The following is a 17,859-nucleotide window of genomic DNA, read 5'->3' as shown; positions in this document are numbered from 1 at the left end:
GAGGGCTGCAGAAGCTGTAAGGTATGGTGCTCTGCCTTGCCCCAGGATGAAGGGTAAGTGATCCTCGAGTCCCTGTGGCTAGGAGGAAACTCCTGTGGTTTGGGACATCTGTTTGGGCCCAGGAAGGTTTTGTGGCTAGAGCCCTCGAGCACTGCTGCCACACTGGGTTGTCCTGTCTGCTCTGTTGGCTTCCAAGCATTTCAGCTGGTTTACATCTTTCAAAGGGTGGCCCTGAACCTAAGAAGGGGTCTCAGCCTTACTGATGCTCCCATGGTTGTTCATGTCTTTTTGTCCATCTCTGGTTGTCCAGGATGCTGAACTGTGTCGTGCATGGTACGTTGTTAATCGCTGTTGGAGGTGGGGTGGTGACAGCTGGGCCATGGGGCACTCATTGCTCCAGCTGGGACTGCGGCACAGCTCAGGGGATGGCGGGACATAAACCCACACTGAAATTTCAGGTCTTCTGAACCCATCAGCACACTGTGCATCCATTGATGAGCAGAGCAGAGCTCATGGGGAGGCTCTGAGCATCCCCAGTGGGAGATGCAAAGCCCTGGCTCTGCTCATGCCAAGGCTCAGAGGGGAGTTTGCCTAATATGAGGAGGCTGGAGGAGCCCCAGGTGGCTAAGGAAGAGGCGAAGATGAGACAGATGGGTCCGGCTCAGTCGTATTTAATATTTAATATGTAATATTTAATGTTTAATATTTAATACTTTGAGTTTAATCTCGCTCGCAGAAAGGCCAAAGCCCGGGAATCGCCGGATGGTGGGGCGGAACGCCCGACGGCGGCTCGGGAGAGACCGGGGGGGGGCTGCCGGGATGGTGCCGGGAGAGCCGCTGTCCCCCGTCGCCAGCAGCCGCGGTGCTGAGGTCTCGACTCCGAGCACGGAGCAGCCCCGAGGAGCCCTTTGTGCCTCTGCCGGGTGCAGGGGGCAGGCAGGGCAGGCAGGAGAGCGGGGGGATGCTCCCCGCCGGGCCGAGCCGAGCCGGGCCGGGCTGAGTAGCGCGGGACCGCCAGGGGGCGCTGCACGACAGCCGACAGGTGCGGCGGGGGGAGGCGGGGCAGCGCACCGGAGCCGTTTCAGAGGCGGGAAGCGCGGCGGGACCGTGGGCAGCGGCAGCCGGGCCGGGCCGGGATGGCGGGGAACTGTACTGTCCTGTCCTGTCCTGTCCTGTCCCGTCCCATCCCATCCCATCCCGCCCCCGGGCGCAGGGGTTCTCGCACCGCCCCGCCGAGCTCCGCACGCTCCATAGCCGGCCCGCCGGCCGCACCGCGCCCGCATTGGTCGCGCTCCTCGGAGGCTCCGCCCCGCCGTCCCCGGTCCCCTCCGCCATTGGCCATGGCTTCGCGGCCGGCCCCGCCCCTGCCCGCCTGGCGTACACACCGGAGTCACGCGCCCCCGGGGCTGGGGAGGTGGCGGCGCGCGGGGGGGCGGGGCTGGGCCCCCATTGGCGGGGGGGCGGCCGCTGATTGGCGGCGCGCGGCGGCGGGTCCGCCCCCGATAGGCGTGCGGGGAGGGGCGGGGAGGGCCGCGGCTTGAGGCGGCGCTCGGCTCGGCCCGGCTCGGCAGTCGCTGCCCGTCGGGTCCCGCGGGCAGCTGTGACCGCCGCCTCGCCAGCAGCCGCCGTCGCGCCCGCCGCCACCGCCGCCGCCGGGGGAGCCGGGGCACGCCGCAGGCACCGCGCGGCGATGCGGGGCCGCGGCGGCGCCGAGCCCTGACTAAAGATGGCCGCGCTGCCCGGTGGGAACATGGCGGGGGGCGGCCGGGGGGCGCGGGTGCTGCTGCTGTTGCTGCTGCTGCTCGGCGGCTGCCTGGGCCGGTGGCCCCCTGCCGCCGCCTCAGCCGCGCCGCCCGCCGCTGCCGTCGTCTCCCCCTCGGCGGCGGCGGCTGAGGAGACGGTGATCATCGGCCTGCGGCTGGAGGACACGGACGACGTCTCCTTCATGGAGGGGGGCGCGCTGCGGGTGAGCGAGCGAACGCGGGTGAAACTGCGGGTCTACGGGCAGAACATCAACAACGAGACCTGGTCTCGCATCGCCTTCACGGAACACGAGCGGCGGCGGGGAGGGCGTGCGGCAGCGGGGCCGGCGGGGCGCGGTGGGAGCGGCGGCGGCGGGGCGGCGGGCGGCGGCAGCGGCGCCCCGCAGCGCTGCGGCATCCGCACCTCGGACATCATCATCCAGCCGCACATCGTCCTCAACCGCCGCACCTCGGGCATCATCGAGATCGAGATCAAGCCCCTGCGCAAGACGGAGAAGAGCAAGTCCTACTACCTGTGCACCTCCGTCTCGTCCCCCGCCGCCGCCGCCCTGGGGCCCGGGGCCGCCGGAGGGCTGGCGGGTGCCGAGGGGCCGGCCGGGCCCCCGCCCTGGGGAGAGACTACCTGGATCTACCACGACGGCGAGGACACCAAGATGATCGTGGGCGAGGAGAAGAAGTTCCTGCTGCCCTTCTGGCTGCAGGTCATCTTCATCTCGCTCCTCCTCTGCCTCTCGGGTATGTTCAGCGGCCTCAACCTGGGCCTCATGGCCTTGGACCCCATGGAGCTGCGCATCGTGCAGAACTGTGGCACTGACAAAGAGAAGAACTATGCCAAGCGTATCGAGCCTGTGCGGCGCCAGGGCAACTACCTGCTCTGCTCCCTCCTGCTGGGCAATGTCCTGGTCAACACCACACTTACCATCCTGCTAGACGACATCGCCGGCTCTGGGCTGGTGGCCGTGGTGGTCTCCACCATCGGTATCGTCATCTTCGGCGAGATCGTGCCGCAGGCCATTTGCTCTCGGCACGGTCTGGCCGTGGGCGCCAACACCATCTTCCTCACCAAGTTTTTCATGATGATGACCTTCCCGGCCTCCTATCCCGTCAGCAAGTTGCTGGACTGTGTCCTGGGCCAGGAGATCGGCACGGTCTATAACCGTGAGAAGTTGTTGGAGATGCTGCGGGTCACCGACCCTTATAATGATCTAGTAAAGGAGGAGCTCAATATTATCCAGGGAGCCCTGGAGCTGCGCACCAAGACAGTGGAGGACGTGATGACTCCCCTCCGAGACTGCTTCATGATCGCTGCTGAGGCTGTGCTCGACTTCAACACTATGTCTGAGATCATGGAGAGTGGTTATACCCGCATCCCTGTTTTTGAGGGTGACCGCTCCAACATCGTGGACTTGCTCTTCGTTAAGGACCTCGCGTTTGTGGACCCCGATGACTGTACTCCGCTCAAGACCATCACCCGCTTCTACAACCATCCGTTGCACTTTGTCTTCAATGACACCAAGCTCGATGCCATGCTGGAGGAGTTCAAGAAAGGTGGGTTTGTGCCTGTGGCAGGGGCATGAGGGTGCTGCTCTGTGCTGGTGGTGGGCATCTGCCTTTCTACAGTGAGCTGGTTGGGAAGGTCGGGGAGCTCTGCAGAGAGGTCTGGTCCGCTCAGGTTCCTGCTTGCTGAGGGGTGTTGAGAAGGTGCGTTTGAGACAGAGTTTAGGCATCTGACAGTTTTGCCCGTTCCCTGGGCCAGAAAGCTGATACGCGGTTGGTATGTGCCCCCGGCCTCTTTTCCCCACTGCACTGGGATGTGTGTGTGGGCACCGTGCCAAGCAAGGTTGTTTTCTTTCTTGCTTTTTCCACTCATCTGTCCGTTATAGTGAGGACCGCTGACGGTAATCCGTGCTCATTTCTTGGCTGTGTCTTCTCCGTGCTTTTTCAGCTGGCCTGACAGTGAGGAGCGGGTGGGCTGCTCGGGTCGTTCACCCGTATCTCTCAGGCTTAGTGTGTGCACACGTGCTGAGATAAACAAGGCGTTCTTAGCTCCATTCATAGGCTCAGCTGGCCGACCTCAGCTCTGTGTTCCAGTTGCTTTGAATGACATTGTAGCTCATAAATAGTTTTAGGGTCTTAAAATATATTCAAAAGCACCTGTTGGTGCTGGACTTCAGAGTTCCAGGTTTTTTTCTCTAGACTTCCCTCCATCCTCAGGACCAGAGGCTCAGCAAAGACCTGACACTTTCTACCTTTACCTTTCTGGTGTAGCATGTATATTGGTTGCATCAGAACAGGTCTGGGACTCTCTGGCCCCATCTTAATTGTAGGAGGTGTTGACCTGACAAATGAGTCCTAATTCCTGTTAGAGGCTCTTGATTATGAGAAAGGAAAAAAAACTTACTGGTTTCCTTTAAAAACTGTTCCTCTCTGTAACTCAAACAGTAATGCTTTATGGGCTTTGTGGAAAGTATTTTCAAAGAAACAGTTAAGTGAAATTTCTAACCGATGGGATATGTGGACTCTTGTGGTGGAAAACTGAAGGTCATTGGAGTGCCACAGAGTGTGCCCAGGGAGTTCTGATCAAAGTACCACCAGGCAGCTCAGTTCCTGGGAGATGATCTGGCTGAAAGAGGAGATTTTTACAGCTGCACTGACCCCACAGGCTGTCAAGGAATATTTGAGTTCACCTTTCCTCAACTGCAAAAGGAACCTTGGAAAGGACTTCGTAAATTGGCAGATGATTTTTCTGGGTAATAAATTTAAATTGCCACTTAAATTTCAAGTGCTGTTTTGTCCACAAGCTGAGCTTTCACAGCATGGCATTTGATATCTTTTACCCTGCTTAACTCAGTTTTTGGGATTTGGAGGGTTTCCCTACTCATTTCCTCATCTTTATTTAATTTTTACAGAAGGTAAACATACTCCTGCTTTTTACTGACTAGTGCAGCAGTGGATTTCTTTATATCTATTTTCTACTGTGTAGTGATGGGGAAATCTCACTTGGGTTCAGAGTTGCTGAAGGAGAGAGGAAGGAGATACTCCCTTGGCTGTGGTTTCTGTGCTGTGGGCTCTTCAGACTCAATTATGTCACTTAACAGTTGGCTGGTTAAGATGCGTTCTGCTGCATGTGCAGGCAGAATATGAAAAAGGGTTCATATTCTCCCTCCATCCCCCTTATTATTAAGACTCCAGATAGCATGGTGGGGTTCTTCACCTGAAGAGAGATTTGTGTTTTTTCTAGTTTTGTTTATAGCCTGCAGAAATTAGTGTTATGGTGGTTGCTTTGTTTCACCTCTCTGAAAGACATTAAATGCACTCCTGTGTGTTAACATAGGTGTCCTTCAATAGCTGGGAGAATTAGGTGGGCATTTTAATCCTGCACGTGGGGCTAAGTCAGATATGGCTTCTTATAATTCCTGAAACTTGTTCTTAAAATAGGCTTTTAAAATTCCTCCTGGTGTCTCGGAGGGTGCAGATCCCTTTCCCTGGTAGCCAGAGGACTTTACTTGCCTGTCCTTTGAAATGTCCCAGTAGCACAAGTTAAGGATGACTTCCTAATGTGTGTTCACTCGTGAGATCACTGTGTCCTGGAATAGTCTCTGTAGTTGTGAATTAATTCATGGTAGTTAGATCATACTTTAATGTTTACTCCAGAAGAGCTATGCTGGTCGGTCTGTGTTGACAAGCCCTGGTGTTAGGACCAGCTCTGTTTTAACTGATTTATTTCTGGAAGTGCAGATGTAATGGAAATAAATGGCTTCCTTTGTGTCCTTTGAAATGAATGTAAATAACTGATAGCTTGCTTGATCTGGCATGGTGCAGTGTCTTTTGCAAGAGTTCTCTAAACTTTCTTCTTCAGAGCAACCTTGCCAAATTCCCGTGAGAATGCACAAATTAAGGATGAGAATCAAATTGCAAGTTACTCTCTGGTAGAATGTTGAAAATATATAAGGTTACAGTCTTTAATAATTCCCTTCCCACTATATTGACCTTCTGCTGCTGTAGGCTTGCTTCAAAACTTAACGTGTCTCTTTTTCCACCCAGGTCCTGGCTACCACTGTTGAGTGCAATGGGCAGCTTGTCTAATAGTGCTGACAGTTGAATATTTTCAATCAGTTCAAGGAGGGAGGGTTTTTTGTGGTTTTTTTTTTAAGAAGTTTGGTAATCAGCTGGGTAGGTGCGGTTTTGAAGCTCATGTTTTGGGCAGGAGCAAAACACGCTTAACCTAAATGCAGAATTAAGGTTTAGGAGTAGGAGATTAACAGCCAAACCTGGCAGGACACATATCCTTGCTCTGTTGCAGAAGATGCAAAGCATAGTATTGTAGTTGTTGTGGTGCTTAGGCTGAACAGCTGAAGAATTTGGTGGTGGGTCTGTTATTAATGTTCTTTGTCCACAATTGCAAAATAAGCATGTTTCACTTCTATGCTGCCGGGTAAGAAATTTAATTTTAAGACTGAGTTGCAGCACATTCCCTCTCCCTTGTTTCTCTAGTCTCTAAAAGTGTAAATAAACGTAATTTCTAAAGCACTCTGCAAAAAAAGCTTCTCTTCTAAAAAGTGTTGCTTACTAATAAATAAATAGCTTTTAAAAAGAGGGGCAAGTTTCCGTTGCCATCGACAGATCTTGGATGTCTCAAATCTATTGGCCTACAAGTTGAGCAGACTGTTTGACTTACTTGAATTTAGTCATTCAAATTTAATGCAGGGAAGTACAGAATAACCTTTACATTGACCTAGAAAATGACCTGCCCAACTTGCTCAGCACAGAGGGGTATCTTGCTTGAAATAAATCTTCTCTCAGCTAATCTGACATTGGCCATTGCTGTACAGGGGAGCAAGGCATTCACCTCTTCCAGGGCTGATTTCTGTTCTGGCTCCTGAATTGCTGCACGGGAGTGAATGAGCAACAAAGTGATTTTTGAAAAGTAGTAAACTTTCTCCACTGGTCTCCTTTTTCTTGTTGAGAAGTGTGTGGTATTGTCTTTTTTCCCCCCCTCTTTTTGACAGTTTTCCTAGGTCTCTGCTTAAATGCTCTCTGGCACTTGCTCTTGGTGTTTTTCACAGGCAGATCTCTGCATGTGTGATCCTAAATCCAAAGCATTCTATTTCTAGCTCCCTGCCTGCCAGAGCTACAAGAATTCAGCTTGAAAAGTCTCATGTTGTAATACTAATATTTTAAGATTGGCCCACTTTCTACAAGCCATTGTATGCCTGCTTTCCTGGTGGCCTGGATGGCTTTGGAGGGCAGGAGTTTCTCAATCAGAGCCCTACTTATGTGGGAAGTTTGAGTCATATGTTTTGATCTTATTTATATCTATCTCCACTTTTATGTTATACTGAAGATCAGAGTTAATAACCTGTTACAAAGAAGTCACAGTAACTGTGTGTGGCAGTTCTTAGCTCTTGTTTTCTGAATCACATGGCAGCCTTGAGAAATTTCCTAGATTCCTTGTTAAAATCATTGCCAGCTGGACCTTAAAAGATTTTTCTTTCCCAAAAACCTTGTCAGGTTTAACTTTTAAAGATCTCTTCATGCTCAGTTGTTCTTGTATTGTCTGTTTTTGATAGTGTGTGTGTTTGGTGGCTGTGTTTAGTGTGGGCATAGGACCTGGTGAAAAACTTGATCCATTTACTTTCTAGTTCCTCCAAAGAAAACCAAGTCCCAGCAACCTGAAACCTAAAGCTCTTATTTTTAATGGAGCAGAGAAAAATACCTAGAACCACTTGCTCCTTTTTTTGAGCAGATCCTCTTTCTGGAAGCAGGCATGACAGCAAAAGATCGGTAGCCCAGGAATCCAAAGTTCTACATAACTGTTGTTGGTCTGAGGCTTTTTCCTGTTATTAGGTCACTTACCCTTTTGGTGCAGCTCTAACCCAAGCTTGTAGATGGCTTCTTTCCTGGTCCCTTTCAGGTTTTGTGGGTTCTCATCCTGCTGAATGTGAATCCAGACTTTCCATGAGTAACCTTTATTTAATGGATCCAAATGCTCACTTTCTAGTTTATCTAACAGGTTGTCTATCTCCTGATCCAATTTTCTGTGTAAGGCTGTGTCTGCAGCGTTACAAGAAACTGGAAGAAACTCTATAAATCCTTTCTGGGATTATCAAAAGCATGTAAAACTCCTTGGAAAACAATATAATTTGCAAGGCAGCTTGGCTAACAAAAGGCACCTTCTCTGATCCTTCTGGGAAAAATCTTTTAAAGGAAAAGGTGTTGAGGTTCAGCGAGGAAAGTTGCTGTGCAAACAGAGTTTGGGAGTGGTAGGTGGGAGGGAATTTGCCACCAACATACAGAAGTCTCAGCATGATATTCCTGCAGATTTGTTCCCTGAGCAAAAATTGCACGTGGGGGTGGGGGCTGCCTCGTGACAAACTGTTTCTTGGCTGTCTGACAGCATAGCACCCGCAGGTACTGCACTGCCAAGAGCTTTGCTGGCCTTGCAGAGCTCCTGGGGGATGCGTGCTCGTTCCACTGGAGAGGAGCGGATGTGGGTTACTGCAGGCAGCCCTCCTGCTGGTATGCTGAGGGGGAGGCGCCAAGGGGAATGCATCGGAGAACAGCTCCAGCTCTTCCTGAGCTCCTCTTCTGTGAAGCTTTATTAGGGACCAGGATGAGAAAAGAAGCTGTTGGAGAGGAGCAGGGATTCTTCATCCTGGCCTTGGTGAGGAGGCCATCTGGAGGCTCTGTTCAGCTGCTGAGAGCAGAAAGAAACGTGTGGTTCAGGTGGCTGGCAGGGAGAGGAGTAAATTAATAAAATAGCTTGAGCTGTAGATGTTTGAATGTGACACCCATGTTTGGTATGATTCTTGGATTGCTTTTTAGCTGATTGCGAACAACTCTTTGTTGTTCAACGAAGATGAGAAGTTGCCTTTTCTTCCCCTCAGCTCTTTGCTAAGTTAGCAAATGCTTACCTGCACTGCAGCTGATGGGAATGAATTCCACCACAAGTGAACCATGTTCCTGCCTGCTTTTTCTGTGTCTGTAAAGGTTATTTGTAATAGGCACATATGTAAACTTCAGGTCAGTCTATGCAGCCAGGGGCATTTCACAGCTGATTTTTGAGTAGAATAGAGAGAAGAGGCAGAATGTGAACTTTTGAGCAAATTCAGTAGTGCAGGAAAATGATCGGGTAGTTTAACCATTGTATTCTTCCAGAGCTGAAGGGGTTTTTTGAGTTTCAGTATTTCATAGAATCAGAGAATGTTAGGGGTTGGGAGGGATCTTTGGATACCATCTAGTCCAGTTCACCAACATTTCTCTGCCCACTTCTGTTCTGAGGAGCAGAACACTTTCTTGGTGAACTTTAGTTGACTCTAAGGGTACAAGAACAATGACAGGGAATCCTGTGCAGTAGTTGGTATCTGACAATGGCTGTGGCTGTTTAGGGAAAGTATTAGAAAAGAGAAAGTTTATTTTGTTTCCCATAGAAGCTTACTGATATCATCAGGCTGCAATTCAAGAAGGTCAGGAAACAAAGATACTGTCTTTATTAAATAGACAGTAGATGATTATTTCTTATTGTGAGCTAGTCTAATCAACACTGCACATTTGTCAGCTCTTGCACCTAGACAAATGGCAATAGTGGGGTGTCTCCTGTCAGTAGCTTTGTAGTGCTGGTGGCAGAAAGAGGTGGAGCTAAAGGTTGCATTTCTGATTGTGACTTTCTCTGTGAAGCTATCCAAAGGTAGGTTTTGTTTTGCAGCTTGTAATATCATTCTAGCTGTTAACTGAGGAAATGAAGGAGCTTGCCCCATCACTGCATACCTGTTATGAACACCAATCCCCTCCCTCCTTTATTGACAGCGTTGTTATAGTGAGTGGGATATTGGGATGGGGGTTACTAGGTCTCTTAGTATTGATGCCAGTAAACTATAGACAAAATCTCATCTTATCTATCTCCTGATCCAATTTTCTGTGTAAGGCTGTGTCTGCAGCGAACTGGTGTTCACTAGTGTCAGATTTTGTCTTGCTCACTCAGAGGGTAGACTTCCTATTGCACTGGAGTTAAGACCTGGAGAATTTGAAGTCTTGCTGCTTTCACTTCTTCGAAACACTTTACACTGGAGGCTTAATACTAAGTTTCCTAAGTCAGTTTTACAGCTGCTTAGGCACCACCAAGTAGGCCTAGAATGAAATGAGTGACTGAGCAGTGTGTTGGATGACTCTGTATCTTATCCTGCTGTCCTTTTTCCATTAATACATAATAAGACCTCACTTTTTCATTAGCTTATATATCTCTTCAGAGCTGTGATGCATTTGCCAGGCAGACCACTTGCACTTCTAGTATTGAGACCCTCAGTTTCACTAATGAAGCTTGTAAAACTAGCCCTCAACAGAATACTCCAGTACTCTGAAGCATACCCTGGTGAGCATGACCTGGCACTCTTATTAATTTGACAAGGTCCTGAAATGCAGCCTACCAACTGCAAATAGGAGTGCAAATACGTGGTGTTAATGAGCTAGAGCCAACAGCACATGGCTAACAGTCCCAGATCAGATGTTTGATCCAGCCTGGCTCCTGTCAAGGTCACTGAGTAATTTCAGGACTATCTAGTGATGGTTTTTTGTTTCACTTTTCAACAATGTATAATCATAGAAAGTGAGGCATAAAGCTGTCATTAACCTTCTTGTGGTGGAATCCACCTTTTCCCTTGGCCTAGAAATCAGCATGACCTGATAGTTGCTGGCAGAAAAAGCTATGCTCATGATAAACTAGGGCTAAGTGTAAGAGGAATACGACAAGTAAAGCTGTTAAAAGAACTGTAACGGATGGGATGATCTCAATGTAAGTCTTCTTTAAGAAAGGTAGGGGTAAGGAGGAGAAAGGGGTGGCCTGGAACAGGTTGGTTGAGAAGCCCATCGGTGCTTTAAATGTCTTTTTGTATGACATAGAGTAATGAAGCTCAAATGTATGAGCTGAGGCAGAGAAAGTAAAGTCTACTAAAGGATGTTCCATAGCTTCTTTAAAAACAAAACCTACAACCCCTCCCACCCCCCCCCCCCAAAAAAAAAAGCTCCACTAATGTTATGACTGCAGGACATGAAACTGCTCTTCCACAAAGTGGATTTGGGGGAATCAGATCCCTATTTGACATTATAGCTTGAAACACGAAGTTTCAGTATTAGAAGGCTAGATGGCAGAGAGATCCATGGTGCTTGGAAAGAAACTGAATGTTCTTTTCACCTGGTGCTGGAGTTGCATGTACTGGATGTTGTTAACAAAGTTGATAGCTCAGCATATCTTTATGTTCCTGGTCCCCCTGTAACAAAGAGGTTTTGATTCTTTCCAAAACTGTCTCCATTAACTCTTTCCTTTTTTGTCCTTTACTCAAAAGTGCACTTTACCTTGTTTATGGCTCTGTCTGTAGTAGCTTTTCACTCTAGAGAGTAATGAGGAGGGACCCATGGAGATATTTGAGCCATTGTTCTCATGTTTTGTGTCAAAATTGCCTGCGAGATGTCCAGAATTTTGGTAGGCAGCCAGTTCTCACTGAATAGAACAGCTTTCAGGATTTGTCACACTTCTGTGCTGTATGTAGGACATCATATGGGCTGTCTGTCTTTGACAACTGTGTTTTAGTGCACAACCTGCAAATGAAGGAGATATTTCTTTGGCCTGGCTGGCATGTTGGAAATTAGGATTCTTACATGTGTGTTTACGGTTATTTTTGTGATTTAAAGACAAGAGTCTTGCTTTTTACCTACTGGTGATTATATCTGCTAGTGAGAGCATAATAGCAAAACAAACTGTCTTGTAACCCTCTTGTTTTAAAATTCTCAGGCCCTAGGTTGAACAGAAACCTCAAAGCTAATTAAGATTGTGTGAATGGGGTTTATTTGTTGTTTCTTTGTATTGAAGCATTTGGCTTGTAAATAGTTGGGTATAATAATTTCAGTGTTTAAAATGAAGCAACAGCTCTTCTCTTCAAGGAATTGTACTTTGAAGGGTAGAGTAACTGTGATGCCTGTCAATCTGGGAACTGAAACCTAATGATTATTAAGGCCTTAAGAGTTACAAGGTAAGGTGATTCTGTTGCAGTTACTGATTAACCAAGCAAGAGCTTTGCTCCAACCAAAGGAACTGGGGCCAGAAGATGAGCACATACATGTAGCACAGAAGGTCTGTATAGTTTTCTTGTCTATAATGCTTTCCATTGGGATTGCACCATTCTTTTGCTGGCAGTTCTAAAAGGACCCGCTCTTCAAATGTGAGCAGTGGTGTAACATTCCTCTGCAGGGTTTTTGCCATCCAGACCCTGCTTCTAATTTAGTGGAGGTTCTGTCCAGCAGAAACAGTGAATGGAAGTCACCTTTTAAAATTTTTTTTAATCTTGAGGGGTTTTTATAATAATATACTCTCTTAGAGGGATATGATGGAGCCATCTATGAATGTTGATGTTTGTGGAGGTGAAAAAGGCTTTGTTTTTCCTGTTTGTCCAGGGGTAATGAGGGCAACAAAATATCTACTTTGCTTTAGTTGGATACTCTGCTGTCAGCAAACAATTTTAAGATTCTTGCCATTTATGGTTTCCTTGCAGTGCTCCACCTCCTGTTTTCAGAAGATTGTCCTGTCTGCCCTTTGCACTGAGGGGTTCAAAGTACCGACCTTGGCCAAAAGTGGGCTTGCAGGAGCCCTTTCTATGCCACAGCTATGTATGGAAAAGGATGATAAAATGCCCCCTTTTGTTGCTTGAGAATTTCTCATCAGATTCTAGACTCCTACAAAAAAAGAAAAAAAAGAAAAAAAAAAAAAAGAATAAAACCTGCCTGTCTGAACTTGTTTTTGATAAAAATTTACAATCTGGCATTGAAAGTAGGTGTGGCTGTGGGTTGAAAGCTGCAGGCTTGGTTCTTCCTATCTAGCCTGGGACATCTTTCCATTGGAAGCAAGTGCAGCTCTTACTGTTACATTTCCTGTATATAGCAAGTGCAGACAGGGACCTCCATTTGGTACTACAGAGCATCTAATAAGAGGCTTCAGTTAATTTTTGTACTAGTTAAGGTAGACCTAAATTGTGAATTAATTATTTAGTAGTTCTAACTTGAACTCCGAAGGATATCTAAGATTTTGCTTCAAGGTGGGATAAATTAATGTGCTGTGTTTTGCTATGTGAATTTGTGTGGGTTTTTTCCCCTGCTGTGTCCAGATTAAGTCTTTTAACTTCAGATGTTATTGTAGTATTTTGTGTAGCATGTGGAGGTGGGGTGGCAAACATTGCTCAAGATGCCTGTTATACAGACTTGCTGTCTAGGTCTTGCTTTTCCTTCAGTAGAGAAGTGATGCCTCGCCAGAGGCTTGGGTCAGTGGCCCTGTGGGTATGTTTTTATATGGACTACATGGTCATAGTGCTATGGGATTTATGCTGCTCTTCAGATGTGATCTGGTCTTTTGGGGCATGCTGGTTCCCTGCCCTCATGGGGAACAACTTTTATCTTCTTCTTCAAGTTTCCCTGAAGCCTTTTGGACTGATTAGGCTTGAAAGCGTTGATAACTTCACAGCCAAATTCAAGAACTTCACACAGCTCACTGGAAGTATTTTTTTTCTTCTCTGTGTTGAAGAATTGCATGCACTATGTAAAAGGGATTTCTCTCAGAGAAGTCAAAACCCCTATAAAAATCATTGTCTGTTTCTCAATGAAAATCCTGTGTGGTGTACTTCAGACTCAACATCAACATCAACTACTCAAAGTTTGAGTGCTTGCATGCAAGAGAAACAAGAGACTTTGTTGTATTACATGTAGAGGAAAACCTCCTTCTGTTCCTTCTATACTCACATATTTGTGTTTTCCTGTGACATGCAGATTATGCTTAAAACTTTATTCCCTTTCCATATGATGGAGCCTGCCCCTCTACTGTAATCAGGACTGACAGTTTTGTTGGTCTTTCTGTTCATTTGACAAAGGCCCAAGGGGGGGTTTACAACCACTAATGTGGAATTGCTTTGCCAGTGACTTACTGGTTTAATCAAGTTTGTGTTGAATTGTGTGAAGGCTCCCTAAGAGAACCTGGAAAAGCAGAAGGTGCATGGTTTACCCTGTAGGCAGTCTTAGTGGGCGGTGAAGCTTCCCAACGTGGGAATCCCCTGAGGTTAGAGCTTGAGGAAGGCAACTGGGGCAGTGAAAAAACTTAATTACCTACATAATGGATGCAGTCTCCAAGAACTACAGCAATCTGTTGCTTGATGCCAATTGTAGGGTTTAACCTGTGAGTGCAATTGCAGTGTGTGCAGCCAGTGTGAAACCAAATACAGTAGCTTTCTTTTTTCTTTCTTTCTCTGATGCCCCTGGCCTTTAGGGTGGGAATGAAGGTTTCTCTGTGCTGTGTGATGCACCACAGACAGGAGTCCCAGAATCTCCTCATCTCTGCAGGGGCACACCTGCTGTTCATAAGATAAGAGGCTGACTAGGAGAGTTCCGATGTCAATGGCTGTATTCTGTTAATGTTAATTTGGGTTAGGTTTTTTTGTTTTATGTTGGGTTTGTTGTTTGTTTGTGTGTGGGTTTTTTTCTTTTGTTTTGTTTTTGGGTTTTTTCCCTCCAAAACAGCTGTTTTTAATTTTCCAGTTTTTGCTGTAATCTTTGAACAAGCTTTTTTCTTTTTCATATGAGAGAGACTGGGGTAGGGTGTGGGGTGGAGGGAAGGACACACATACGCTTGAGTGTCAAGAACATTTTAATTTCTGATTCTTGGCCTGAAAACTGGGTTTAAAATTGTTGCTTGCCTGCTGTTTGATCGTATTCCAGTGGTAAGAGGATTTAATGCATTTCTTCTTTGCAAATCATCAACCTCACATCTTCCAGTAAAGGAAAGAATTTGGGAGTAAAGCTTCCAAGAGTAATAGCCCTTTCAGCCCCATGCAATGCACACCCAAAAAGTTCCGAGGAAAATATTCAGAAAGGGGGAGGTTGTCTAGCTGTATCCCTGATGCTTTTGCTTTTAAAATATTGGGCTTTGCAGAGAGATCAATAGGTGTGTTGCTTTGCTTTGTTTTGTTTTGTTTTTTTCAGATAGACATGTAGGCATCCTGAAACTAATAACTGTGCTGGAGTATCTTAATTGAGACATAGACTAATTGTCATGTCTGTTATATCCCAAGTTTAGATTGTTGATGCTTTGTAGTTTGCCATTTTTCCCTCTATCCAATTAATCTCTAGCTGAAATACTTGGAAGTATTGCAGGCTGTATCCAGGTACCCTGCTTTCAGCTGGCATCTACCTCCTGGTAAGTAGAAAGAGGTGACTTTTTCAGGTGTTTGAAAACCTTAAACGAGGGCCCTGAGCAAAGAGCCATCATGAAGATGCTGGTAGGGTTAGGAACTTGAGTGGTGTTTATGCTCAGTCTGGTCTACATCTGTTTCCTCTGCAAAACACTAAAACAGTAGTGTCCTGCCAATTTTTAGAGGAAGCTTCAATGCAAACGTTCTCTTAGGAGGGAATGAAGTGCTTTAAACTCAAGAGCTTCTTTCAACAACCATCCTATCCAGTGCTACAGCTTAGTTGTGACAAAGAATGAGTGTGTACTGTGATTAAACATGTACTCCTACAGCTAGAGGCAGCACGCAGTTTCTGGGAGCAAGAACTCTTGCTTTGGTAATGCTCTTCTAATAAAAGGAATTATAACCTCCCAATGTTTTCTGTGGCTTTGAGGATCATTGAGACATAAAAAATATCAAGATGTGACTGGATGCAAAAATTCTTGCAGATAAGAACAGTTTTTTTTTTAAACCTCATAAAACTGAGTTTAAAGCATCCAGGAGATCTGATTTTCCTATTTCTGTTTGTTTGTTTGTTTCCTCCAAAATGGAAAAATGACCCAAGGAAATGAAGGGTGTGCTTCAAGTGAGTGGAGAGTTGGAAAAGGATAAAGTGGTGTGTTTGATCTTTTGGATTTCCTAGTGTTGCCCAAAGTTGCTTATAGACTGTGATGCCTTCTGTTTCAGTTATTTTGCTTTAGAAGGAAGGCTAATTTTTGTTCCTTTCCTCTGTATGAACTGTATGGTGTTATGGTAGACAGTATGTCTCAGCTTTGCTGCTGTAATTTAAGGTACATAATAGGAGTTTGCTTTAATCTTCATCTAATAGCTTCCTTGCATGATGATTGCAACTTGTCCCAAGTCTTGTGGGACATGCAAGTAGCTCTCCTTTTTTTCTTGTTGGTGACAAGATGGTAGCCAAAGCATGAGTCATGAGCCAAGGAGTTTTAAGCTCTATTCCTGTTGCATCTGGCAAGTTGTTTTTGTGTTTGTGTTTTTTGCACCATGGACAGGTTGGTTACACCAGAGGCTAACACAGCAGTCTTCCTCAGTGCCATCCATTCTAGAGTCTTGAGCAAGCTGGCTAAAAGGGGTGCAGTGACCATAAATTAAAGTCTGTTCTCACTGCTGATTTGTTTGAAATTTGGGATTTGAAATTTGGGATGCAAAGGATGGCTTAGTTTGGCTTTTCCCCTTATTGTGTGCATGATGATGTGATATGAGGAAATAGCAGCCCACCAACCTGTTATTACTCAGCAGTTAAGGAGGTGTGCAAGATCTGTCCTTTTGGGAGTCCAGCCCTGCTGGCTACCTCCTTGGCATCTGGTTTACTCTGTCCTGTTTTATCTGAGGGTATTGTGAGGGGCTGGATTGTGCCACTGTTCTGATGGTTGTGTTGTGCCCGTGTGCATGTAAAGGTCTAGGCATGGACTTGCCTCTATGTCATGGAATTGAAGAAAACATGTGTCCTGTTGATATCATTATCACCACTACTTTTCTTCATGCTTCTGTTAATGGCTAATGTCTGATTAAATTGTTCGTTACTGCAGAAGCTCAGTGCTGGGCTTGTAATCAAGGGCAGCATTGTGTTGTGCTGGCATGAGGGGTCATGCTGTGGTTGTGATCATATTGATCTGTCTAGCTCTGTCCTCATTCTTTATTTCTTGCTTTGACACAGGAGGTAGGAGCAGGATGAAAATTTTGCTGCTCGTCCCATTCAGAAAAATGGATGTGACAAACAGTGAGGATGTGATCCATTTTCTCATCCCCCTCCTGGGGGTTAGGCTTGTGCAAGCTAGAGGTGGACAGGTATTAGTTCATCCTTCTTCCCTTGACTGACTAAAAAGAGGTGAGTGAATGGTGTCCTCCAGTAAAGTGTGAATTCAGAAATGTCACTGGAAAAGTTGCCAGCAGAAGTGACAGAAATAAATTTCTAGTTTCAGATAAAATTACCTTTCTTTCATTTTTAATTCCTTTGTGTTGGAACATGGAGATGAAGGGAATGATGGCAGGAATAGGTAGAACAGCCTTTGAAAGCTTTGAAAGGAAGAGGTGGGAGTGTAGCAACCTTTGAGTTGTTAACCTTCTGAAGTCCTGTGGGGTACATGTCTCTACCCTTGCCCCAACACATGCACATTTTTACCTGTGACATACCAAACAAATTGCCTTCTGCCTCAGAGATGGTGAAGGGTTGTTAAACCTGTTTGGCTTCAAGGCAGTCGTTCTGGGGATTCTCTTTATCTGCACAGGTGAGGGTCAGGAGGCCTGCAGAAGCCACCCTCCTTCTCCTGTGTCTGATGTCTGTTCTGTAGGACTGGCACTTAAGACAAAAGCTTCTGTGTTGGCTGAGGGGTTTTAGTACTTACTAAGTAGCTGTAGATTGTCCTTGCAGGGTCAGGTAAGGGAGCTGCAGTGCTTGTGGGGAAATCCACAGCCACAACTGAACAAGCCAGTGACTTCTCATAGTAAGAGAGGGTGCTTGAGTACAGTGCTTGAAAAAATGAATGTTAAACTAGGTTTCCATTTTCATTTACAATTCAACACTAAACTCTTGAAGCCAGTTGTTAAGTTTCTTATTTTTGTATCAGAATAATCTGTTTTTAACATGTGTCCATCAAAGTGCTGACCTCAGCAGGAGGAAACAGTTTATCTGTGTCATGTACACATAGATGCATCTTGGCAGTGATCATGTTTCTTGGTATATGGCATGTCTGTAGCAGGTGACAGTAATACTAAACAGAGCTATGAGTATTTCTATTTGCTTCTGTTTCTTTTCTTTCAGCTGCTATAACATCCTGTGAGACAGGTCTGGCATGGAGGTGGTTGAGGAGGATCTCAGA

At 46.5% G+C, this 17,859-nt stretch overlaps 1 protein-coding gene across 6 annotated transcripts in view; it reads left to right on the top strand.

The window, feature by feature from the left end:
• The first annotated feature begins 1,520 nt into the window (after positions 1 to 1,520).
• Positions 1,521 to 17,859, top strand: part of CNNM2 (cyclin and CBS domain divalent metal cation transport mediator 2) — a 121,878-nt gene continuing 105,539 nt past the window's right edge. For 3 of the 6 annotated variants that reach the window (XR_011726750.1, XR_011726749.1, XM_071748353.1), the window contains exon 1: positions 1,525 to 3,311. Coding sequence is in view for 3 of the 6 variants with exons in the window: in XM_071748353.1 (XP_071604454.1) it covers positions 1,727 to 3,311 (1,585 nt within the window). In the remaining 3 variants the exon portion in view is untranslated. Of the gene's footprint in view, positions 3,312 to 17,859 lie in introns of all 6 variants that reach the window. The other 3 variants (XR_011726751.1, XM_071748356.1, XM_071748355.1) reach the window with 3 other exon arrangements.

Source organism: Heliangelus exortis, chromosome 7 (genome assembly GCF_036169615.1).
Source record: "Heliangelus exortis chromosome 7, bHelExo1.hap1, whole genome shotgun sequence".
Lineage (NCBI taxonomy): Eukaryota > Metazoa > Chordata > Aves > Apodiformes > Trochilidae > Heliangelus > Heliangelus exortis.
The sequence above is the reverse complement of the archived record's forward strand: the minus strand, read 5'-3'. Positions and strand labels throughout refer to the sequence as shown.